The sequence below is a fragment of the Podarcis liolepis genome, assembly GCF_965112155.1.
Source record: "Podarcis liolepis genome assembly, chromosome: 14".
In the NCBI taxonomy this organism is placed as follows: Eukaryota; Metazoa; Chordata; class Lepidosauria; order Squamata; family Lacertidae; genus Podarcis; species Podarcis liolepis.
Genome location: NC_139569.1, coordinates 11461442 through 11486556, shown reverse-complemented (window position 1 = coordinate 11486556; position 25115 = coordinate 11461442). Strand labels below are relative to the sequence as shown.

Sequence of the window (25115 nt, the reverse complement as noted above, 5' to 3'; positions counted from 1 at the left end):
AAAGCACTTGAGGTGAGCACGTGAGAGTCCCGTGGGCCAGACTTAAATACTTGGAGGGCCGCATTTGGCCCCAGGCCTGAGAGTCCCCATCAATCCCCACAATGAAGGCTTGTACTGCAAAAACTGTCTTCGCCATTGTGTGCATGAAAAGTAAATGTTTTCCTGTAACACGAGACCTACTTCATTAGACCAAAAGGGCCAAGTAGTTTAGCATCCTACTTCCCACAATGACCAACCAGATTGTTCCAGGAAATCCACAGGCATGGCATGAATGCAAGAAGGCAGCCTCTTGTTGCCTCCCCTGCCAGCAACCGGCAATCGGGCATCACCTCCCTCTCAACATGGAGGGTTCCATATAGCTGTTGTAATTAACAGACATTGACAGGTTTTTCCTCTGAGTATGTTAGTGGCCATCAACATACCTTGTGGCTGTGAGTTCCAGCATTCTCTCCATTTCCAGTGTTCTAGGGTGAGCTTTGCTTACAAAGCAAAAATGAAACCATGCATGCACAAGATGGAGCTGTTTTGGGGGAACCCCAAGGTTTGGAGGAGTCCAAAAGTCTTGAAGTGGGGAGGAACTCAGAAGGAGCTCAGTGAGGACTGAGCATGCTTATTGGCTGTGGAATGCTGACTGACTGTTGCGGGGAGGGGAAACAGAAAACTGGGAGAATGGACAGGAGCACTCTGCAGTTTTGTTGCAGGTCCCCTTGGATAATTTTAATTTTTTATTGTTTGAAGAAGTATTTTCTTCAATAAGTACTTCAAGAAGTATTTAGGTGGCATGCCCCCTTCAAAAATGGTTTTATGACGTCGTTTAAAACCATGGAAATGATTTTACAATGTTTGTAGTTTGAGGGATGATAGATAGAGATGACTTTGGAATGCCTAATTCAGTGATTTAATGCATTTGCTGGTTGGAAGAGTGTCTCCCTTTAAAATGCACTGTGAAGATTCTGCCATGAACTAGAGTTAGCTTGGAATAGCTTTATTTGCGACGCTCACTTCAGTTCTCCTCTTCCTCTTTTTCTAGTCAGCTCAAAGTGTTAACAAAGCTCTGGAGCAGTTTGTCAAGCCAGAACAGCTGGATGGTGAAAATGCCTATAAATGTAGCAAGTAAGAAGAAATAAATTTAACGTGTTTCTCTAATAAAATACCTATTTGTCATATGAATCTTACATGGTTTTAAAAAAGTTTGGCTTTCACTTAATGTGCCACTGCAGGGCAAAATGGCATTTGCTAAATTATTTATCCCTGATATTTAGTGATCTGTGGTGTAACAAGCTTTATTTTGACACTTGTTTGCGTATTAAAAGCAATCCAAATTCATTGAGGACAACTGGAAATTGTATTTTCTCCTCCCCATTCTCAGAAACAAATAAACGGGGCATTAGAAGAGCAGCTAAAAAATACTGTTCCTGGCAACCCTGAAACCATTGGAGGAGAAAATATCTTAAACTGTTTTTCATAAAGCTTTTTAAAATGTTTCCAGAATTTATGTCGTTGCTGCCCTGGGCTCCTTTGGGGGTAAGGGTGGGATATAAGTTGAATGAATGAAAAATAAGAACAGCGCTGGCTCCAGGTTTTCAGAAGCCCATGGGTCTTCTTGCCGTTGTTTGGAGGCATTGCTGGTCCTCTGCATCACAGTTGGTTGCAAGACAGTGCAACCAATAAGCAAACAGTGGCACCTTTCCTTCTCGCCCCTGTTGTTTCCTTGCTTGTCCCCTCTGGCCCACAGCAGGTGACAAGCAGCTGGCAGTGAAGAAGAGGATAGGAGCCCGGGGTTTTTCGTCAGTGGGCCCCTGCTGTGGTATGGGCCCCCTGTCAAGTGTCCAGCCACGCTGACCTTTGACATTGGCCTGGATCAAAGGGCATGTGGGAGGCGGGAAATGGCAGGGGCATTCTATTTTCTCTTTGCCACAACCTTCTTGAATCTGCTGTTGTGAATGGACATAATTTATTTATGAAAATCTGAGCCTGCATATTCTAGTTCAAATAGGGCAGGCAGTTGTTTGAACTTAGGGAAATGGGATAACACCAAATGAAAATAGCCTTGAAAGCTGAACTGGATGTCCTCTGCTTATGTTTTAGGTGTAAAAAAATGGTTCCTGCATCTAAGAGGTTTACAATACATCGGGCTTCAAACGTACTCACCTTGTCCTTGAAACGGTTCGCAAATTTCAGTGGTGGCAAAATTACAAAGGTAACACAGTGCTACAACTGGATTGGATTTTATAGCCCCAGATATAAATATTGACACATGTTAAAATGCATTCTGCAGCCTGGAAGCAAATATTGTGAAGGACGATATAAATATGGTTTTATATTCTACTAATTATGATATAGTACAGGAACAGCAAAGTATAGGTTTAAAAGCAACACAGAATGTACATATAGGTGTACATCTTTTCGTCCAAGTTTCTAGAAACAAAAGTTGCCTTCAGCAAAGATAGTGGACACCTGTTGTATCCTGACAGGAATATCCCCACAGAACAGAGGGGGCCACATTAGAAGCCCAGCTCCAACCTGCTACAGATCAGGCTTCTGATACCTTGGGAGCTTGAAAGAGAAACTGTCCTGCAAAACACAGTGAACTACTAGGTATAAAAGAGATAAGGCAGTTTCCCAAGTAACTTGGTCCTGAGATGTATAGGGCTTTTTATGTTCATACCAAAACCTTGTTCTGCTGAATTGAGAAAAATGCAAGTGTTTTCCCCCCTTTCATTTCTGTTTAGGAGGTGAAATACCCAGAGTATTTGGATATTCGGCCATATATGTCCCAGCCAAATGGAGAGCCAATTATTTATGCATTGTATGCAGTTTTGGTACATACTGGTTTCAGCTGTCATGCAGGACATTACTACTGCTATATAAAGGTAAATATTATTTATAAGAGTCATGATACAAGAGGAAAAAGGAATGGGGAGGGAAGAGGAATCAACTGTCCGCTACTGGTTACATATAACTATGTAATGTGGAATTGTCACTGCAGGAGAGAATTCTGGGAGGGGAGGCACTAGCTAGCAGTGGAGGGAACCTTGCAGTCACCTCCTCCCTCAGATTCAGCCTAGTGGATTGGCTGCTGGTGGAAACTAAACAGCAGCTGATCCCAGTCCGGCTGACGGAGGGGGCTCCACTCTGTTGCTTCTCCCTTTAATGCAGCCAGTTTTTTAAAAATAAAAATTTTCCATTTAAGAATTTCTTTTCCTTTTCCTTGCACTGAAGTCTTTGTTCAGTGTGTTTGCAGGCAGACACTTTTTGTGATTTATCCTCCTTTGGCCCCTTCCCGTAAAAAGGTTGTTCTTTATCCCTCTTTTTTTTGTCCTTTTGAAAGAGGCCCATTGTTGTTGCTTTCTAGATGAGGCTTCTCTTCTGCACTACTGAGTCTTAGCACTACCCAAAAACCTCCCATTAATTTCACAGCACCATAGAGTTGTAAAGGAGCAAAAGTCCAGCTAGTCCAACCCCCTGACCAAAAGACAAAGACAAGCCTACCTATGCAATCTGGATCACAGTTTGCTGCAAAGGAAAGAAAGTGCTTGTGGAGCCGAGAGCTCCAGAGGACTCCCAGCAAGTAAGTGTGGAGGGACAATGTGTTGGCGATGGACTGTGAAGCCTTGGGTTCAAATCTCCACTCAGCTGTGAGACACTTGCTGATTGGCCCTGGGCAATTTCCTCTTTCTTTCTTTCTTTCTTTCTTTCTTTCTTTCTTTCTTTCTTTCTTTCTCTCTCTCTCTCTCTCTCTCTCTCTCTCTCTCTGCCTCCCCATCTGAAATCCTGGAGATCTGCTGCCAGTCAGTGTAGACAATACCAAGGTAGATAGATCAATGCTTGGTATACGGCAGCTTCCTATTTTCCTAAGTACCTGCCTCATAGACTTGTTGAAAGGATAAAACGTGATACCCCCATGTATACCTTTCCCAATTCATTTCCAGAAGAATAAAATCGGGGGTAGCCACATAAGCCAGAATTAAGGAGATGGCAGTGAGGAGTTAGAGGGCAGAGCTGTATCCCCTAAGCTAGTCTTCTGTCCTCAGGTTACTATCCCATTGCTAGTAAGATTCAATTGCCACTGTGGTCAGCTTTGGTATTGGGGGGGGCATGTTTCATCCTTTGCCTCAGCAGCAAAATATCTTAGGTGTAACACAAAGGTAACACATGCTAAGCTAGGTAGGGGAGGCAGATAAAAGGAAGGACATGTTCTCTTCCTACAGAGACATCTCAATAGTCCTCTTGTAGCCCTCAGCTGCTGCAGAATACTTGCATGTTGTAATTTTAGTTGTTTGCATCTGTTTTAGCTGGGCTGTTGGGAGGTCATTGCACCAGGACAGAGTGCCAGGGATGGTTTCAGCAACTAAAAAATATGTTGTCTTCCATGTCATAAGCAAGGCCCCTAGCAAAAGCAAAGGGCTGTTTTTCAGTGTAGTAGTTTTCACGCTATGTCTCAGGGAACTCTAGGGTTCCTTGGAAGTTTATTAGGAGTTCTTGAATGAGAAGTGCAGCAAACGGCAGACAACTAGGACATACTTCCTTGGAAGACAGTTTGTCCACCACTATTTATTTTCTCTTGCAATGTTCAGCCACAAGTGTGTGTGGGGGGGGTATACTTTCTGTTCATGCAAGACAACTATGAAGCTCAGTAGGCCTGTGACTTGGAATTCCACATGATCTCTGAAGCAGCTCTCAGAAACGTTTGTGATCCAGCTCTGTGAATCCCCCATCGTTCTGCCCGGACACTGAGATCCAGTGCTGAGGGCCTTCTGGCGGTTCCCTCATTGCGAGAAGTGAGGCTACAGGGAACCAGACAGAGGGCCTTCTCGGTAGTGGCGCCCGCCCTGTGGAACGCCCTCCCATCAGATGTCAAAGAGATAAATAATTACCTGACATTCAGAAGACATCTTAAGGCAGCCCTGTTCAGGGAAGTTTTTAATATGTAACGCTGTACTGTTTTTAACACTGATTGGGAGCCGCCCAGAGTGGCTGGGGAAACTCAGCCAGATGGGCGGGGTATAAATAATAAATTATTATTATTATTATTATTATTATTATTATTATTATTATTATTATTATTATTATTATTATCTGCCACCCTGAAAGAAGAGAGGGGTGGAAATAAGTGGTGGGGGTTTTCTGGATATATATTTGTATTTACTAAAAGTTTTCATGCAAACGTAACACGACATTACAAACAGAGAGAAGACAACAGAATTTCAGTAGAGTGGAGATACTAATACAAGAGTGCTGATTAATCTATAATGTTGAGGTCATCATACAAGCCCAGGGGCAAGTTGTTCACGAAACAGTTAAGCATGTGTTTGAGGTGGTGTCAAGTTGTTTTCTTTAGTAGGTATGCAGGTTTTCTGGAAATTTTTTGAGTTGGGAAATTTTCCTGCGCAAATCACTAGCCAATTTGAATCAGAAAATGTTCTGATGCCCTAGAATGTGACTTAATTTATCATGCTTATTTTACTTTTACTTGATAAGAGGAAAGTTAAATCACTTTGACTGCGATGCTTGCCTAGTATTTATTTGCATTTATTTTCCTAGTATTTATTTACAATTGGCACCTGTTCATTATTAACATTGAAACAGATTTTATTTTTGGTGGAAAAGTGAACAAAAATGAAGCACTGGGGGGGCAGGATTCCACCCTGCATCTCTCTGACGCCAAGGGGTTGTGATCTGTGTTGCTCCCTAGTGTCACTAATCTTGTGTGTTTTTTCAGGGGGTTGTATCCACCTAAAAAAATGTGTGTTTGTGTGTGGAGGGGATGGGACTTCCCCAGCCTCCCTTCCTCCAACCCCTCTGGAAAATATTTAGGGATGGTGTGCAGGGGGTAGAAGGAGAGGAGAAGTTTTGCAGAAGTTGTTTTGTGTGCAGTGATTTAGATGTATACAGCTCAGTGTAGGCAAGGCTCAAGTGGGCTAGAAGATGCTGCAGGCAGGCTGGAGCCCAGTACTGGATCTCTCCAAGAAAGGTTGAGGGCAGGCTGTCCCTTAGAGACCCAACAGCACTGGGAAGGTCAGGGTTTCGGATCCCTGCATTACCGGGCTGGGCTGGTAACAAACTTAACAGGGGTGAAAGGCATCTGGGTGAAAACAAGCAGACATTCAAAGTAGACTGGTAATGACTTTAGACACATGTTGTCTGTCCTGATAGCAAACACAGCTTATGTGTATTCAGATCACTTTGACCATCATGCTTTAGAATACATTTCTGTCTGCGCTGTTGGGGGTCAGTCTCATCCTAGAATTTCAGAAGCATCCTGCTGTGGCAGTACAAAGAGAACAAGGAGCGTAGGTTTTTTTGCACTCAACACCTGACTCTGGCATGCCAGCAAATCAAACGCTGCTCACGTGGCATTCTTGTCTCTCCTCGCTTGCCTGCCTGTTGCTGCCATCCCTGTCTCCAACTGGGAAACCCCGCTGCCAGACACCTGAGACCTGAAGGGAAAGCTGCACAACCTCTTCTGTCTGGGGCAGTCACCTGCTGGAGGTGGTAGGAGCAGCAGCAGCAGTTGCAAGACTCTGCATTCAGTTTGCCATGTACAGTTGGTGTGCAGACATGGAGTTCACAGGGCAGTGAACATTCTTCTGTATCGGGTGGCAGAAGGGGGGTTTGGAGGTACTGGTAGATCTCTCTGTGTTTGATAGTAGGTCAGCAAGGGTCTCTTGACTATCAGCAGCAGGCTTCTGCACTGCCTAGTGCCGTACAGTTTGTTTAAAACTACCACGCCCATCAGCCCCAACAAGCATGGCCACTGGTCAGGCGTGATTTAAGTTGTAGTCCAACAACATCAAGAGGACATCAGGTTGGAGAAGCCTGCCCAGTTAACAAAAGCAGGTAGAAATGCACATTTTAAAAAGTTTATTTTTAAGCTTTTCTATAAAATATAAATTATTTGCCGCTCTAGTTTTGTGTTGGGATTCCTGATTCATAGTAACTCAAGTGTAGATCCTGGTTTCTTTAATTCATTGTGTGGCTCATGGAGTACACAGTGATTCGGATAGTTGGCTGTACTTTCAGCGCCACCGTTTTACATCTGGTTCTACCACTGCAGCCTCCAGCCTCTATTTCGCACCTGGCTCCAATTTGTGGACCTTGAGATTCTAGTGAAACAAGAATACTAAACAAGGTCGCTAAACCTTGGAAGTCTGGCCACCGCTGCTCTGTAATTAATTTTCAGCCTGAGCTGTAGCATAAGGAAATTTGACTGTTGTTGAAGCAATACAAGGTTAAGGACTAATTGTAATTGGATGGTGGCTGGGTGAAAAGGGCCCTGCTCATTGTAACTGTGTATATAATCCTATTGCTTTCTCTCTGAGCAGGAAAGAGAAGCAGCTGTCTGTTGCTTGGATACACAGGAAAATCCTTGTGTTGTGTTCCTCTTAGCCCGTTCCTTGCCTTGAAGCTGGTTGTCATCTCTTATTGTTTTTCTGCAGTAGTCTTGCCTCTGCCCAGATTCCAAAGCCTCCTCACAAATTTCAGCTTCACTTGGTTTTCATGTTCCTGGTTCAGTTGAAGGTCAGATTCTACAGAGTGAGGGACCACCTTTCCCAACATGTGCTTCTGTGGGCCAGACCCCACTCCCTTGTATTTTCATTGCATATCAGCCACGTGGAGCTGGGCCTTAATTGTCATGGCCACAGGGCTGTGGAATCTGTCCTTCATGCGGGTTTAGAACTGTTCTTCTGGAAAGCGTATAAAATCCACTTATTCTGGAGTTCATTTGGTCAACTTGGTGGCAGCCATTTCTAATTTGACAGTTGTTGACTGCTAGATTGCTGTTTTTCTGTGAGCCTCCTCACGGGGGGAAGAACTGATTCCTTAAGCCAGGAATGAGGAACCTGTGGCCTTTCAGATGGTGCTGGACTTCTAACTCCCATTGATCCCAGCCAGCATGGCCGGTGGTCAGGAAAGATGGGATTGAACAGCTTCTGAAGGACAACGGGTGATGAACTGCTCATATGCAAGGCTTGCTTTCCCATGCCAGAGGAGATTAAATGGAAGATTCTACGTTTAATATTAAACCACAGTTGCCTGTTATGACCAGATGTGGAGAACTCCCATGGTTCATAAACCATGGTTTGATCCTGGTTTGTTTGAACTAAGTAGACTTCAAACAAGAATGCCCCGAATTTGAGCTTGACAAGTAGCTGTGGTTAGTCAATCAGAAATGGATTCCTCTGATCTCTTCTTCCTGATATGTGATCTTCAGCTTGCACACAGAATCCAAACCAGCCGCATTGTCTTTTGCCTTGACTTGTCTTTGTCAGTAAAAGCAATAATTTATAAACATCATTATACAGTTAGCAGGGTATAAAATTAATCTACAAAAATCTGTGGTACCAGCCTAAACAGAGTTTAGGAATTCATGGACTAGCAAGTTGAGAAACTAGGACTAGTTTCTGTGGCAAGAAAAACCAGTAGGTTTTTTTGGACTGGTGGCACTAGGCTATCTGTCTGGCAATAATACCAAGCTAAGTAAAAACATTTCTTTTCTTCAGTTAGCAAAATGGACTCCAATTTAAAATGCTGACATGCTTTAAAATGTACATTTCTGGGTAGAATAAACGTGATCAAGATATCTGTTCTCCCACAATTCATTTTCTTATTTTGTAATGTACCAGTTGTATTGTCAGTTAAGGTGTTTGAGTAGCCGAATAAACGCAACAGATTTATTTGAGCTGCCAAAAAAATCTAATTTCAAAGTCGTACAAGACTCTTGGGGTGGGGGGGGGGGGAGAGGATGATTTATGCCAGACACTAGAAACTTCATACTAATCCTCTGAAGTAAGATTGTTCAAAAACAGTCTGAAATGCTGTTTTGTTAGTGAAATTAGCTGTCAGCTGCAAGTCCCAGGATGCAATTATTTCAGCTATTGAAATATAGCATCCAGCAGTATCTTGGATGAAAAATAATTTTTGTTTCTTGTGGTGATAAGCCTGAACAGTTTCATCCTGTGTAACTGCCTATGTCTTGCCTTTATACTTGATCATGTTTTTAGCTTAACTGTCTGTAGCCCTTAGTTATTTTCCTTTTTTCTGATTACCGCTTCGATCATTTCCTGCATGGTGACATGCCTTGAGTATCTCATCAATATGTGATGTGGTGGACTCAATTCTTAGCAATAAAGATCCCTCCTGAGTGGTCTAGTCACTATAGGCATAGCCACTTGCAGGCACCACACACACAAAAACTTGTTCACAACCAGCCTTTCCCCCCCTTATGGTTATAGAATAGAATTATAGAGTTGGAAGGGACCCTAAGGGGTCATCTAATCCAACTCCCTGCAGGGTGGCCATCTTTGTTTAGGGAAGAGGCTCAACCTGGGCATGTGAACAGAGGCTCTGCGCATGGGCTTCCTTGTAGTTACTGCTGTTGCTGGGAAATGTACTGAGGTTTTAAAACTGTGTAAGCTGATAAATACACAATGGGTTTTTATCAAAACAGGAAGGGCAAGGCCTCTGCTATTCCCTCGAATTTTTGGACTCGGTTAAAGGGGCAAAAAACAAGAACTCTGAAGGTATGTTATACCTGGCAGAAATGAATGGAAGAAGCCAGATTTGTCTCAAATGGTGAATTCTTTAAGCTGCTACATCTCAAACGTTTTGCACCGAACCCATCTGAAATGTGGGCAGTGTGCGGCACTTAACACACAAATAACCCTCTCTGCCAAATTTCAGACAGTTGGGACAAATCTTACGGGTTTTATTAACATAATAATGTCCAGGCTTTATAATGGTAGGATGCGATTTGACCTATCCAGCATTACTGTCTTGTGCCTGTAGAAATGTGATCCTGCCCTTGTGACGTGGAATAATTTGGGAGGACTAAATGGCCAGTATGGACTGTGATAACTTCAGAATCGTCCTGTTTTATTTGTTGCACTTAAATTCTTCCTTTTCTCCAGTGAGCTTAAAGCAACATATGTGATTTTATCCTAAGAATTCCCCAGGTAGGCTGGGCTAAGAGAGAGTGACAGTCACAGCTGACTGATGATTTGAACCTGGGTCTCCCTAGTCCAAGACATATGTGCACTGCTGCACCCCACTTCCTATGCCTTTCAGTAGGAACATACCATGGACCCTCCAGATGTTGCTGCAGTGCAGTTTCCATCATCCCAGACTGATGGGAGCTGGACCCAGCAACATCTGGACAGCCACAGGTTCCCCATCCCTGCTACGGACTTCTAGCATAGATCTTGCTCAAAAGGAAGCCTTCTCTAAAACATGAATCCTGTGGGAATTCCTCCCGTTCCTTTTGCTAACCTGCCAAACTTTACGTCATCTCCACATTTAACTACTAGTAGTACAGCAATATGGTGCACTTCATTCACATTTCTTCCACCGGAGGGCAGGCTTTCTCTTGCTGCCTGGTCCCAAGAGTGCCATTTTTCAATTAAGATTGGGACATTTTGTTTCTAAATATCATAAATCCACTTGATGTTAGTGCTTTCCAGTTCCCTGTCCCTATGTTAGAATCTGGAGCATATGAAATCAACCACTTACATTGCTCAGAAGCGTGAGAAATTATGAATATAAATTATTCAGTGTATACTGCTGCTGGAATTTTGATGCGTGAAATTAAGTACATCACACTGGGAGACATCAGTGGATATGGTGTATGGTAATATTAGGTGCACTTAGCAGCTTTGTTTATGTTGATAATAGGGTACAGTTAACAATTATGCCTGTTACAAGGTCTTACAAATTATGTGGATGCATGGAGCAAAAAAGTTGGACGGAAAAGATGCCAAAACTTGAATGCATTATTTGGGGGCAGAAGAGAGATTATGGTTTCCTGGCATATTATAAACAGTCTACTTATGCTATTTACTGTCCCTTAAAAATATATATAGGGGATTGATGAACTCTTAGTCAGCTTTTAACTTTTCCACTTTACTTTCTCTTTCAACTTGGCATTCTGAAAATTCTGATCTCAAAGTGCCATCAAACACACAAATTTCTCTTCCTGCTTCTATCATGTCTGCTGGACATGATACCTAGTATGCTTGCGAGATGGAATAATTTGGGAGAACTAGCTGGCCAACATAGGCTGGACTGCTTCAGAATTTGGTCTACCTTCCGATGATATCTCAGGAATTAAATCCCTTGCTCCTCAGCTGTGTGTACTTTCCCCAGGACCTTTGTTCCATTTTGCAGGCACTTCTTTGGTCCTGCCACCATCTGATATGGTGGGCAGGTACCTGGCAGAAGAAGGCCTTTTCAGTTGTGGCACCAAGACTTTCATGACCCACTGGGTTTTTAATGGAAAGGAGATGTAGAACTGTGTGCCATCTGTGTTATGATGACAGGAAATTCCAAAACTCTGGATGATGTCCTCCCAGCGATTCCGCATGGATGTTAAAGACTACAAATGGGTGTGAGCAACACCTGGTGGGGAGGATGGAACCAGAGTCAGAGCTGGCACAGGAGCTGAGCCAGGGAGCGCAGGAGATTAATGATCTTGGAAGGGAGCTGTTAACCCAGCAAATGTCCAGAAAAGACATAGAGACTGCCATCTCCATCTCTGTCACTGCTTGCAGTGGCGTCTTTGTCCTCCTCCCACATAGACCCTTCTAAATAGAGCCCTGGTGATAGAGCTTTCTTGGCAACCAGATGAACGTTCCTCTGGTGACTTTGGGACTTCCCATTAGCTCTATTGCCACCTTCGCTCCTGAGGTCTAAGTTTGGTGTTGGAGAAATTGGTGATTAAGGCCAGACTTAAAATGGGGAGGCGATGCAGTGTCTCTTAGGCTGCCCTTGAACTACTGTGGGTTCCTCCTGGTCTTTACCTGGGGTAAGGTCATCTGCATCTTCCTCTGCAGAGGTCTGAAGGATGCATGTTAGATGGGATCCTGCTACTAGGGGATAGAATAAAACTATGTGGGGCAGGCCTAGGAGGCCTGTAGCACCACTTCCAGGAAGTGCCCACCATTCATCAGTTCCTTTCAGCCACATCCTAGAAAGGCACTTCTGGAGCTATTATTGCCAATGATATTGAAAGTTGCAGAGGTCCATCAAAATAATGCTATTTATATGCCGCCCATCTGACTGGGTTTCCCCAGCCACTCTGGGCAGCTTCCAACAATTATAAAACTGTGGTGAGACATCAAACATTAAAAAGTTCCCTATACAGGGATGACTTCGTATGTCTTATAAAAGTCAGATCGTTGTTTATTTCCTGGACATCTGATGGGAGGGCATTGAGCTACTAGTCCACCAAATGTTTTATTATGCTTCTATATTTGTTGGAAGCTGCCCAGAGTGGCTGGGGCAACCTAGTCTGATGGATGGGGTACAGATAATAAAACTATTAGTAGTAGTATTATTAAATGTTCCTGGACTCTTAACTTCCGTCAGTCGCAGGCAGAGGGTAATGGGAGAGGTAGCCTTTTTTTCTGTAAACCGTTTTGAGGTGTGTGTTTGTTTGTTTTACGATCAAAGGGCATATAAATTTCATGAAATAAATAAATATCCAGCAACATCTGGAAGGCTGCCAGTCCCTCATTCCTGATCTAGATAATCACATCATCCTAAAATACTTTGAGATGTCCCTGTGTGCTCAAGCACTGCGTAAAAACACTGCCATGTTGTAACCAGTTGCAAAGATGACAATAACGTTTTCTTCTTCTTTTTTGCAGGCCAGTAACGGGCAGTGGTACCAGATGAATGACTCCACCGTCTCAAACAGTGACATCAGGACTGTATTGAATCAACAAGCCTACGTACTTTTTTATATCAGGTATATGCAAGTTGATTTCCCTTGCGCTGTGCCCTGATCATTGTTATGTCTAAAGCCTTTTGGTTTTTGAGAAATTATTCCTAATTCAAGGGCTGAAATTGGGGCAGGCAGAAAGAAGGTCTATCTACTGGTCGAAATCTGGGTGGTTTGCCATAGATCGGCAAGGGTTTCCGACTACCAAAGATTGTAGCAACAGCAGGAGCAAGCAAAAATGTGCTGGTTTTTAAAAAATGTGCTGATTTCTCCTGCCTTACTTGTCTCTGAAGCACGTGTGCTAACTGCTGTCTTTCTCACCAAGCCTTCCTGTAACGCTGTTGGCCAGTGTTAGTACATCTGGTTCAACCACCTTAAAGACCACAACTGTGTACTTGGCTCCAGTTGGTAGACATTGGGTTTCTAGTTAAAAAAGGAAGATTTCCACAAAGTTGAAGTTTACCCACTCTTGGCTTAACTTGAAGCCTGTTAGCCAGACAATTCTAGTCCCTGGATACAAATACCCTCAGCACTCGCTGACTCTTCAGCATCTGGCACACGGATTTTGGGAGCTGGTTCAAGCAGAGACACAAACCGACCAGCATTTGCTGTTTAGCCACTTGGGTAACCTAAATTGGTTGACATCCCTCCACAGTCATTATGGGGGTTGCCTTGCAAGGAGTGAAAGCAGTCTTGCAAATACGTCAAAAGCATGTTATCTGTCTTTCCTTTTCTGTTCTTTGGGCAACTTGTGTAGCAAGTCTGCTATGGTGTTTTGGCAGCTGCTGCTAGCCATAGCAGTGTGGTGTAGTGGTTAGAACGTCGACTAGGACTGAAAGCATGATAGACAAATAAGTCATAGGAGCCCTAGGGAGAATTTCATGGTAGAAATAGGTTTGTGCAAAGAGAGAGAGAGAGAGAGAGAGAGAGAGAGAGAGAGAGAGAGAAAGAAAGAAAGAAAGAAAGAAAGAAAGAAAGAAAGAAAGAAAGAAAGAAATTTAGTCAACAAATGTGGATCTATATGTCTTTTATTTGTTAGGTCCCATGACATGAAAAATGGCGGCGAACACATTCATTCCGTTCACACTCCTGGGCAGTCTTCTCCTCGACCTGTTATCAATCAGCGGGTGGTCAATAAGCAGACTGCGCCAGGGTTTATTGGACCACAACTACCCCCTCACATGATTAAGGTACTTCTCTCTTCTGAAGCCAATGGCATAAAGGTAGCAAGTTAGGCAGCAAGGGTTTACTGAAATCTTGTAGCTCTAAAAGTTATTGTAACTGCTCTGTGCCTCTTGTTGCAATGCAGGTGAAACACCTGGAAAATGTTGCAACATTTACAGAAATTTTGCTCTCAAACAAGTACAGTCGTACCTCGGCTCCCAAAGACCTTGGGAGTCAAAGTTCCGGCTCCTGAACGATCGAAAACCGGAAGTGAGTGTTCTGGTTTTCGAACGTTCTTTTGGAAGCCGAACATCCTGCAGTCACTCCGAAGCCGCACTTTGAAAGTCGAACAAACTTCCAGAACGGATTCTGTTCGACTTCCGAGGTACGACTCTAGTGGGAATCTGGGTTTTCGATACAACAAATTATGTACATTTGTTGCTCTAATGCAGGGGTAGGGGATCTATTTCAGTCTGAGGGCCGCACTCCTTTCTGGGCAGCCTTCCAAGGGCCACATACCAGTAGGTGGAGCCAGATATGAAAGTGGGTGGAGCAACAAATATAAATTTTGCCTTTCTGCTGTAAGCTAGTGTCTACATAGGCTTCACTTTCTCAGAGGATTTCTTTTTCATTCATAGAATTCGAATCATTTGAATGGAACGGCATCCCTGAAAGAAACTCCCAGCGGTTCTGTGGCAATGGCTAGTAACGTCACCCTCACCAGGCCATCTTCGGCTCCTCCGGCCATGTCTATCCCAAACTGGACGATGAACAGGCCTACCGCCGCCGCCACTCCCGACCCTTCCAAGAAGCAAAAAATAACCATCAGTATTCACAACAAGCTGTCCGCTCGCCAAAGTGTCTGTCACGCCAGCTGTACCTTGGACAACCCCAGCAAGCCTGCCCCGTCCTCGACCATTTCCAGCCCTGCTGCTGTGCAATCTACCTCAAGCGCACCTGCCGTCTCGGCTCCTAACCAAGTCCCCAAGCAAATGCCTCCAAGCGAACCTTGCTCCAAGTTGGTAGTGAATGGCAAGTCCAAGCTGAACCCCAGCACGTTGGTCCCTTACGGGGCAGAATCTTCTGAAGACTCCGACGAGGAGTCCAAAGGACTGGTGAAAGAGAACGGCCACGCTGCCCCTCTCAATGGCATTCTAGCTGAAAATGCAGCCAGCGCATTGGAGGGCTCTTGTTTGTCGTGTCACAACGCCGAGAAGGAGGCTCCGCAGCACGAAGCGCCGAAAAACATTACCGTTCTTGTTTCCATTAGTATAAATGATACCCCTAAACAAAACGGACAGATATGCAACGATTCCACTAGCCAAGCAAAGCCTGCTAAATCAGCCGAAAACCCCTTCTCCAAAGCAAATGGGTTGCCTGGGAAAGTGAGTATTTTTCCGCTCCAGCTTCTGCGGCTCAGTGCAGGTGTGATGCCAGCTCCCTTCAAACCATGGCCTGCAAAGTCTGTGGTCTAGGGTGTGGTCTTGCAGTCCCATGATGCCACAGTGTTGTTGGAGCTAGGAGGGTCTGAGTATAGTTGGGGCCTGGGTGAGAGACTGCCTGGGAATCCTGTGCACACAGCTTTGTGTTCTATGGAAGGAAGGCTGGATACAAATAAACTTGAAGCTGTTGATAGCAAGACCCATGCTCCTTTCCTTCTGCACTGTGGCATGAATTCTTTCTCCCCTCTCCCTTTGTAGATCTTACCTGTGCTTCGGCATTCCATGATGCTAACAGTGGTGGCTAGCGCTAATCAGTTTCCCTCTTAACCGGGGTTTGTAAATCCACTTCATATTCCAGCTGGGATGGGAGTCCTGGTGCAACCTTAACCATGGTTGGCGCTGGTGTAGACAACCACGGCTAATCTAGGAAGGGCAGAGGTGATCCATCCTTGCTGGGGAGTGAGCATTTCTGGGGCCACTTCCCAGATTCCAAACCACCATTCCGTCTGCATCGGACTTGTGGCTTATCAGCATGGCTGTGGGGATACCCCGCACACCTGCCATTGCATTATGGCAGCTTTCCACAACCTGGTACAACTCCCATCAGACACGGCTAGCGTGGCCAGAGGTCAGGGATGACTGAGTTGTAGTCCAAACCATCCCACAAGTGAAGTTATTGATGTAAGCCAATATAGGCAGAGTTGGTTGGGTTGTGTAATTCATCTAGATGTAAATCAAAACATCTGGAGGGATGGCAAAAGCTGGTGTCATTTACTCGTACTGCTCGACTTGGATGAAGACCTTAGCTTCTTATTCAAGGAGTGCCAAAACAGCTTCAGTGAAGTTTGGAGGCACCACATTAGCAACCCCTTAGCAATACCAAGCTCAGCAGACCAGGGGTCTGACTCTGTATAAGGCAGCTACTTAAACTCCTTTTGCTTTTTCTAGTTGGTGTTTGTTGAGCATGGTACTTGGTGGGAGCCAGTCTTAGCTAATATGCCTCTTACCCGTGTGAGGAAGGACGGCAATTTGTTTCTTACAAGCACTTAAAGTAATTGTTGTCCCTATTGGTTGATACTGCATGTTAACCTTATTTGTTTTCAATAATAGGGTGTGCCTACAGCTTTGCCCCCAGTCCCTGAAGACAGGATCTTAGACTCTTTCAGATACAATCAACTGAAAACCTCATCGGGGGAAATAAGGTAAAACACATGTGCTTTTTCCAATACGCTTTCCTTCAGACGCGTGTGTTTTCACACAGTATATTGCTGATGCCTAGTTCTGTAGGATCTGCAGCCATTTGTTTGGAAATAAGTGCAGGGTTTGTGGAAATCAGAGCTTAATCTTTGGGCTGTGCCTTCTCTTCAACAACATCTGGTGTTGTGCACCTTATGCTAATATACTCCAGAAAGTAGTTCTATATAATTGTCCTGAAAACGGTCTAAACATGATCTCTCTTGAGATTTCTAAAGCTTGGGCAACATTGAGCATTTAAAACAGGGATGGGGACCTTTGTCTTTCCAGATGTTGATGGACTCCAACTCTTATCAGGCGCAGCCGATAATGGGCATTGCAGTCCAGCAACATCTGGAAGTTCACATTCCTGATGTAAATTAATGACCCAAAGACTTTGTTTAAAGACAGAGTGTATTCCGTGGCTAAATAGAATTGTAAGAGCTATGGGAGAACAAATTCTTTCTCGATTGTGGCAAGCTACCATCTTCTTTCATTCCCTTAAAAGAACACAAGACTTTGGAGCAATTATACCTTGTGCGATTTAATGTTCTATCAACAGTGGTGCTCCAAGGCAGATTTCTGAAAATTCTGCTTCAGTGTAAGATTGGCCCAGTCAGTTAGCGCATCACAGTAAACTTATGGGGGGGGGGGGAGTTAAATGCAGAGTTGATTGGTTTTTCAAAAACAGCATTGTAACAATACGTAGTGCAAACATGAATAATAAAGGAAAATGAAAACATAGAAGCAAAGCATGTAAGTTCATAATATCATCAGAAAATTAGACCTGAACCATAGTTAATAGTTTACCGTGATTGCCCCTTTCTGGTTTGTTTTGAGGCTTCCATTTGTGCTGTAAGAAAACAACCCAACCCCCTGGGTTAACATAATGTCCAAAGCAGGGATTGTGTTTGTTCCACTCCCAATAAATGATGATCAGTAAGCCAAGGGGGGGGGGAATATTTGCTACGTATTGTGGTTTGTTGAGGCAAAATAAAGCTTGATCCCTGGTTTAGACATAACACTAAGGTAGGGATCACAGTTAGACATTACCTGTGGTTTACTGTGACACGTGAATGAAGCTACTGTGTCCACGCAATAACAGAGTTTCTAAAACCATCTTGGTACATGTACTTTATATTGTGACTTTTATTCTGCTTTGAGAGAAGTGTTTTCCAGAAGCTGAAAAAAGTGTGAAGGTATATGTAATGTTTGCTGTATATTTGTTTTTCTGGTCAGTGGCATCTCTCTCTTTCTCATGTGCAGCAGTAGTGGAACAGAAAAAACAGACGGCCCTTCTGAAGAGGGAGCCAGTACTCTTCCCAACAACATCCAGACTCATTTGGCCCCTTCAGACCCTGAAATCACCTCTACGACGGAAGACCCCTGTGAAAGGACTGTTGCCGAAACAGAGAGCACGCCTCTTGAGAGTGATGGGCAGCACGACCCTAAATCCAGTTCGTTGGGAGCAGAGGAAGACTTCCCTAGGGAAGGTGATGCGGAGGACCATCCTGAAAAGATGAAGGGACCAAAAGAAGGGAAAGCAGCTTGGGAAAAGAGCCCTGAGCCTGTCGGGGGAGCAGCAGAAAAGGGGGTGCGTAGCCCCCTCCTTACAAGGTCCGACGGTGAATGTAGTTCTCCAAAGCTTGCCACTGTAAACGTGGCAGAAAAATGCCAAGAAACACAAGACAGTGCGGAACGCTACGAGGATGTCCCGCCTCCTGATGAACCTTCCGTTACAAGGCTGGACCCCGTTGGAGGAAGCCAGTGTTCGAAGGACGACGGCAGATTGGGAGAGAGCAGCAGCAAACAGTTCATAGGAAATACAGAAAGGCAAGAGTTGAAATCCCATTCGCCCCTTAAGGAAAAAATATCCACCTCAAAAAAAATGGACAAAGAGCACTACCGTTCCAAAAGGAAGCGCTCTGAAAGCGAGGAGGAGGAGGAGGCAGCAGTGGCCCCCCGGGGCCAGCCAGAAGGGCACTACCCCAAGAAGTGGTGCTCCTACAGCAGGGAGAGAGCCAAGCAAGAGCACTACCGGCGAGAATACTACAATGCAAACTATTACAGATTCCCAGGCAGCCCTGATCCTGAGAGGGGCATGGGGAAATATCCCTCTTACAGATCTCGCAGCAGAGGCAAAACGGACCCTGAACGGAGCAGGCATTGCTACGGGAAAGGGGAGCAGTCGTGGAGCAAGGAGCGGTATTACCAAGATGGCCCGAGGAGATGGGAGAGCTGCAGGCCTTACAGCTCCTACTATTCTTCCCACGGCCCCAGGTACAATCAAGATAGGAAATTCACTCACTGCGAGAGAGACTATAGCAAATCAAGTCATGTTTACAGTAGCCCGTATAAGTACGATCATTATAAAAGCAGGTGGACTCACGACCAGGAAAGGAAGAGGAGGTGCCAGAGCCCCGAGGGGAGCAAGACCCCCCCGGAAAAGAGGCATAGGAAGCTCTCACAGAGTGAGTCTCTTGAGGAACAAAGAGGGCGGAAGCACAAGAAGTCGAAGAAGAAGAAGAAGTTGAAAAGCAAACACAGAGAGAGAGATTCCAGGTTAGTGCAAAGTTGGTGAGGTGGGGGGGGGGAGCCAAAGGCAGAAGCCCAGGGCTATTCCCAAATAAGTTCTACTTGGAGTTCACCAGCTGAAATTAATGACCCGCCGTTAGCCATGTCTGCTAATTTCTGTGGGTCTACTCCTTTATTTTAGAGCATTTGTAGTCCTCTTCAGCTAAGAAGGCTCCTAGTGTGGCTTACCTAGCAAGACAGTCCCTCCTCACAGGTTTGCAGTCTGGAAAGCACACAAGAGAGGGGGTGGAATCAGACTCAGGCACCAATTCTTAAGCAGTTTTTACAATGACCGGCTGGCACATTCCAATGGTAGGAGGTGCTGAGCTTTCCTGTCTGTCCCACGGAGGCAGTCTAATGGAATGGCTGCTTCCCCGTGCCTATTGTCAGGGGGGAGGCCTAAGGGAGATAGTCTTACTCTTAAGTACGACTAGCGTTGGGTACACACCCAACTTTTGTGAAGCTTTATGGTCTTCCCCTGACAGCTGCTTATGACCCTGGAATGGGAACTGACTTGCCGCTTCTCAAACTAGCTGGTACCTGTGCCATGTGGTGGTTTCTGCAGTGCACCGGCATTTATTTTTTAATTATTTTTAATTCTACTGTTTTTCACTTGGAAGGGGCCATAGCTTCCTTTGCACGTTCAATCCCCAACATCTCCAGTTGAAATGGGTCAGGAAGTGCCAGCTATGGGAAATAGCTTTCTCTCTCTCGCTCTCTGCCTGTAATCCCAAAGAAGCAGTTCTGGTCAGTGTATAGAATACTGAGCTAGATGGAGCCAGCGGTACAACTTCGTTGGTGTATGGAAGCGTCCTATGTTTCATTCATAAACACTTTCTGTTTAAAATCCACTAATAAAATAAACGAAGCTAATCTCAGGTCCAAAGTGTATTAGCAGATCAGCTGCCCAAGGCAGGTTTGAAGAGGAAAAGCTTAAGCTGGTTGTGGCACAAAAGCAAGAAGGGGACCTTTTGTTCTTCCCATTGGGTGGGGGGGGCACACTAAGCTCTGGGGCCACAGCAGGAAAGGCCCTGCTTCTTGAAATGGAATCCTTTAGCAGACCTTAAATTGTGGTTTGGGAAGAGGGTTGATTTAGTGCACTATGCTCCCTGCCCCGCATGAGAAGGCAGTGTGTGACCCACGGGTTCCATGTTGAAATACTCTTGGAACTCACTTGGTATGAAAAGCTGGGCCGCCCTGATTTATTGCCTTATTAATTAGGAAAGTGACTAGAACTTTGTGGTGCTAGTGAATTACACTGAGGATCAAGTAGGAAGTTTCACGTAAGCCATTATTTATTTACTTAATAAACAACTCTTCGTCTGAAGATCACAGGGTGGTTTACAACATAAGAACACAAAGCGCATAACATAATAACAACAAGAAACCCCCAGTGGAATAACTTTGGTGACCTTGGGCTTGACAGTTATTTCTCAACCCCAGTCCCCCAACTGGAAAATGGGAATAATCATACCCTTCTTCCTCAGGGTGGGAGAACAAAAGCAATAAAGATAATATAGCGTGTCTTTGATCCCAAGGCAGCAAACAACAAGCAGGTCATGTTACTCATAGCAGACTGAGCTGTGTGTGAGCTGTGACCATGAGCCTCTCATGGAGGGAATGCCCTCTCCTCTAGGTGAACAGCAGCAAAGGAAGCTGCCTTATCCCCAGTCAGACCATTGGTTCATCTAGCTCAGTATCATCACAACTGGGTGACAATGGCTCCTCAGAGTTTCAGACAAGGGTCTCTCTGTGCCCAGCCTTGAGGTGTCAGGGATGGAAGCTGGGACCTTCTGCATTCAAATCAGGGCCCTACCACTGAGTCATGGCCCTTCCCTAAGTTTCCTTGCCCATCCACTAACTTGGATGTCTTTAAAGGAGGATTAGACTACTTGGTGGACCACTGGTCGTCTTGCATTCTTAAGGTTGGCTCCCTTTCCACATTACCTAATGAAATGTAGGGAGGCTCAAAACCCAGTCAAAACCTGCAGAAACTCTGAAATCACTCTGTCATTATGAACTGGGTAGGAATAATGTCTGCGCTCATTTGAACGCATACACACACACACACACACACACACACACACACACCGGGATAAGTGGGAGGAGTGACCCACTCAGGACAATTTCCTCTTGGCTGAAGAACCTGTTGCCTTCCAGGAGCTTGCATTGCAGATTTTCCTGTTAACTTGCTTCCGCTTCCTTCAGGTACCACCAGGATTCGGACCCGTCTGTATCCAGCTCCGAGGCCGAGACTCACAAGCATAAACATAAGAAGAAAAAGAAGAAGAAGAAGAAACGCACGAAGAAAGAAGAGCGTGCCGAAACGTCAGCTTCTCGTCTTCCCAAGCCAACCGGCTTGGAAACCAAGAATCTCAAAGCATGGGAAATGACTGAGTCTTCTTCTTCGGAGGCATATAGGAAACAGGGCAAGGGCCCCCAGGATGGAGAGACTGTTTGCCAGAAAACCAAGAGCTTAGAAGGTAGCAACAGAGAGAGCTGCTGCCCACCTACAGATCGTAACGTAGGTAAGTGGAGGGGGATTTCCAAGTGGTGTCTGTAGAGTAGCCTTCGCCTTAATGGGGAGCTTCCAGTGGTTTTGGACAAGCACCCCCAATGGGGGGCTGGAGCTGATGAGAGTAGCCACCCAGAATCCCTGGAGGATCCCCACGCTGGCAGAAGTTGCTGTAAAGCAGCTCTCCCTCCCACTCCCGGGCAACCTCTGGAGTCCTCTTATTTTGTTTTATTACATTTCTATCTCATATCCTCTCAAAGGAGCTCAAGACACGGCATGCACTGTTCCCCTTCCATTTTATCCTTATGAGGATCTGTGTGAAGGTAGGTCAGGCAGAGCTTTCCACTTGGAAATGGCCCTCCCTAGTCCAGCCTCACTGTCTGTGAGATAACCTCTAGCAGGCATTCCCATCCATAAGACTTAGTGGTCCTCCCTTTCGCTTTCATAAACCTGGACAATTCATGACAGCAGTTTGGGAACCCAGAATCATGCTAAGGCTGCTTTGTCTGCGCTGCCTCAGAGCTCCCAGGCCAACCATAGGACTGTCCCAACATTTCAACAGCTCCCCACCTTCTGTATCCAAATGGAAAATGGCTGCGTTCCTGACAAATGATTGCATCAAGGTGCTGTTTAACCCGAGATTCAGTCAACAGTGCATGTTTCATTATGCTGCTAATAGCTTGATGTAATCCTAGGCTTCCTCAGGGGCTTCAAAATATCATAGGAACATAGAAAGTTGCTTTATACTGAGTCAGACTCAGTATTGTCCACACTGTCTGGCAGCGTCTGTCCCTGGCTTCAGACTTGAGTCTTTTGCCAGCCAGGAACTGACCCTGGAACCTTCTGCATCCAAAGCAGATGCTGAACCACTGAGTTTGGTTAGCACGGTTTATTAGGGATCGCTTATAAAACCTGCAAAGTTTCCTAGGTGCTGTACAAAGAGTTAGAAAACGAAACAGTTCCTGTCCACAAGCTTGCAGGCCAATGATTATGTCATCAAAAGAAGGAAGGAATGGGAAAACCAGCAAACTCTGGTACTAATATAATTGTTCCTATGACCAGCTTGAACGGAGACATTTCAGGGAGGGGTGGAGCCAAACGGCAGCTGGTCTCTTAGCCAGACTGATGGAGAGTGATTGATGGAGAGTGATCCCATTTCACTCTCTGCTGCTGAAGGCTCAAGGAAAGCAGGAAACAATTTGAGGATTATTCAGTGCTGGAATTGTCAGTGATGCAGTTGTTACAGCTTGTGTGACACAGCCGCACAATTGTGCTGTGCCATTAAGGAACTAGATAAAAGCTCATCTCAGATCTAGGCATCCAATAATAACCTGGTTCTCTTCTCTTCTTTCAGATCCAGAGTGTCTGCTGGAAGCCATCCCTCCACAGCTCGCAGTATATTTATAAACCGAAAAGCGATTAACTCTTTAATTCATAATTGGTGCTTCAGAAATACTGTACAGAATTTTACCATTGAAAGAAACCCTTTTTTTTAGTTTTTACCTTGAGACTTTTTTTTAAATTACCTGCAATCCAAAAAAAGAAAAAGAAACAAAAAAATGGATGGAAACTTTCTACAACTGCTGAACATCGTAAAATATACCCTGTAAATGTCACAGTAATTAATGCCCTGGAATAGAACATCTCAAATGCTGCTTAGTTACAGACTCAGGTTGATTGTGTTATTCATGTGATGTTGCTCCAAGTCTACACACCTGGTGCAAAGGGGCGAGGAAACCACAGAATTATCAAGCTGCAACTGATAGTCTCTTATTTAATTTAAAGACTTATTTAAAAATTTCACATACAACTAGAATTTTTGCAAGAGCTTCATCTGTTTTTTCTGTGATGTCTGCTACTAGAAACTCGATCCATTCCCTCCCACCCCGTCGGATTCCAGTCTTGGACTATGTGAAACGTGCCGTTCGGACTCTTTACCAGTTTTTGAATGTATCTTGGAACATGTCTGAAGACCCCTTGCCTGCTGTGGCCACTCCCATGGATAGGGCTGTCTCTCTGGGCCCTGCAATGTCACCAACCACCTGCCAGCTGGCCATTTTCAGGGTGTTTGAATGGCCAGGCTTGTCGTCTCACCCATGAACTTGTGAAGGCTGGTGCAGGGATGTCTCCGGCAGATGTCTGCCCCCCTCTCCTTCTGTCTCTCCCACTACACTCTCTCTTGCTGCGTTTCAGTTTTCCTCCACTGAAGGCTTCTGCCGTTGGCTCTTGTTCACTCTGTGGGGCTTCCTCTTTCCTGTTCTGTGCACTTTCTCTCTCTCTCCTTCCCCTACTCTCCCCCCGCCCCATGTTTAGCTTCTATTCCCCTTGTCTCCTGTCTATTTGCCTCTCCGCCTCTCCTTGATTCCACTCTTGCAGCTGCCTTTCCCGGGCATCTGTTCCACGGCTCTTTCAGGCGCCCACAGATGACAGCAGTGGCGGCAGCGGGTCCCCCTGCATCGTTCCGACAACGGCCAGCAGGAGCCATCCTCATACATCCACTATGTTTTTGTGTTTTACTATAGCATTGCTTGTCTTGACGGGGTCTCAGTTGTCTGGTCCTTGTCCCTTCAAAAGTTTCTAGTTACAGACACATTCATACTGTGATTTAATTTTTTTATGATGAATTGCTATCAAACTGTGATACACTTAATTCACTGGTCCTGCATCAGGAGACGGAGTGGGGAAAACTGTATTAAATACAGTTCATCTGAATAATCTGTCTGGTTTATACAAGCTGTGTTGTTCAGAGATGTCTAAAGTTTGATCTTTTGTTTTTTTAAAGATAAAGCACTTGCCCCACTTGTAAATATATGGCATGTAAAATTTATATAGTATATAAATACAACAAGTCAAAACAATGTTGCTCAATGTACACTGGTTTCCATCTAGTGTGTAGTGTTATGTTTTCATTTTGTTCTACACCAATGACCTTTAACGAAGTTTATATTCTTGATGCTCTCTGCTCAGGCTGTCTGCTCATGGTGGTATTTGTATATCCCCAGCTAAGGGTGACTCGTTTAATGTAATAACTACTCACTTACTGTATAGTGTGTGTGTGTGTGTCCTCTGGTTAAGTGATACAGGAGCTGTATATTTTATTCACGAAATCGCACTCTGGTTGATGCCCCATTGCTGCAGTTGCAGAGAGCTAGCATCCTGGCTGCTACAGGATCAAGTTTTCGAAGCGTATGTTCTTGAACTACCTCTTCACCATCCTTGCCCACTGGCTGTCTGGGGCTAATGAGAGTTTTGGCCCCTCCAGTTGCTGGACTACAGGTTTCCCACCCCTGTTTTAAAATAACCCTTTAAGTGCAGAAAACATGGATGTCGTCAAGATATGCCAAAGGAGTTGGGAGTAAAAAAGATTGTTGATGTGTTTCAACCCTCAGATGAGACATCACTGCTGAAAAAGAGGGTTGGGGTATATTGTCTGACAGGGTGTACGTCTGATTTAAGTACAATTACCAGT

General features: G+C 44.8%; 1 protein-coding gene across 2 annotated transcripts in view; it reads left to right on the top strand.

The window, feature by feature from the left end:
• Positions 1-24504, top strand: part of USP42 (ubiquitin specific peptidase 42) — a 38169-nt gene extending 13665 nt beyond the window's left edge. Inside the window, exons 8-17 of one of the 2 annotated variants that reach the window (XM_083474161.1) lie at positions 1031-1113; positions 2089-2200; positions 2733-2873; positions 12645-12745; positions 13758-13908; positions 14521-15267; positions 16435-16526; positions 17824-19119; positions 21340-21659; positions 23001-24504. In XM_083474161.1, the coding sequence (XP_083330287.1) occupies positions 1031-1113; positions 2089-2200; positions 2733-2873; positions 12645-12745; positions 13758-13908; positions 14521-15267; positions 16435-16526; positions 17824-19119; positions 21340-21659; positions 23001-23053 (3096 nt within the window). In that variant the 3' untranslated portion in view covers positions 23054-24504. The remainder of the gene's footprint in view (positions 1-1030; positions 1114-2088; positions 2201-2732; positions 2874-12644; positions 12746-13757; positions 13909-14520; positions 15268-16434; positions 16527-17823; positions 19120-21339; positions 21660-23000) is intronic. The other variant, XM_083474162.1, reaches the window with a different exon arrangement.
• Positions 24505-25115: the final 611 nt, after the last annotated feature.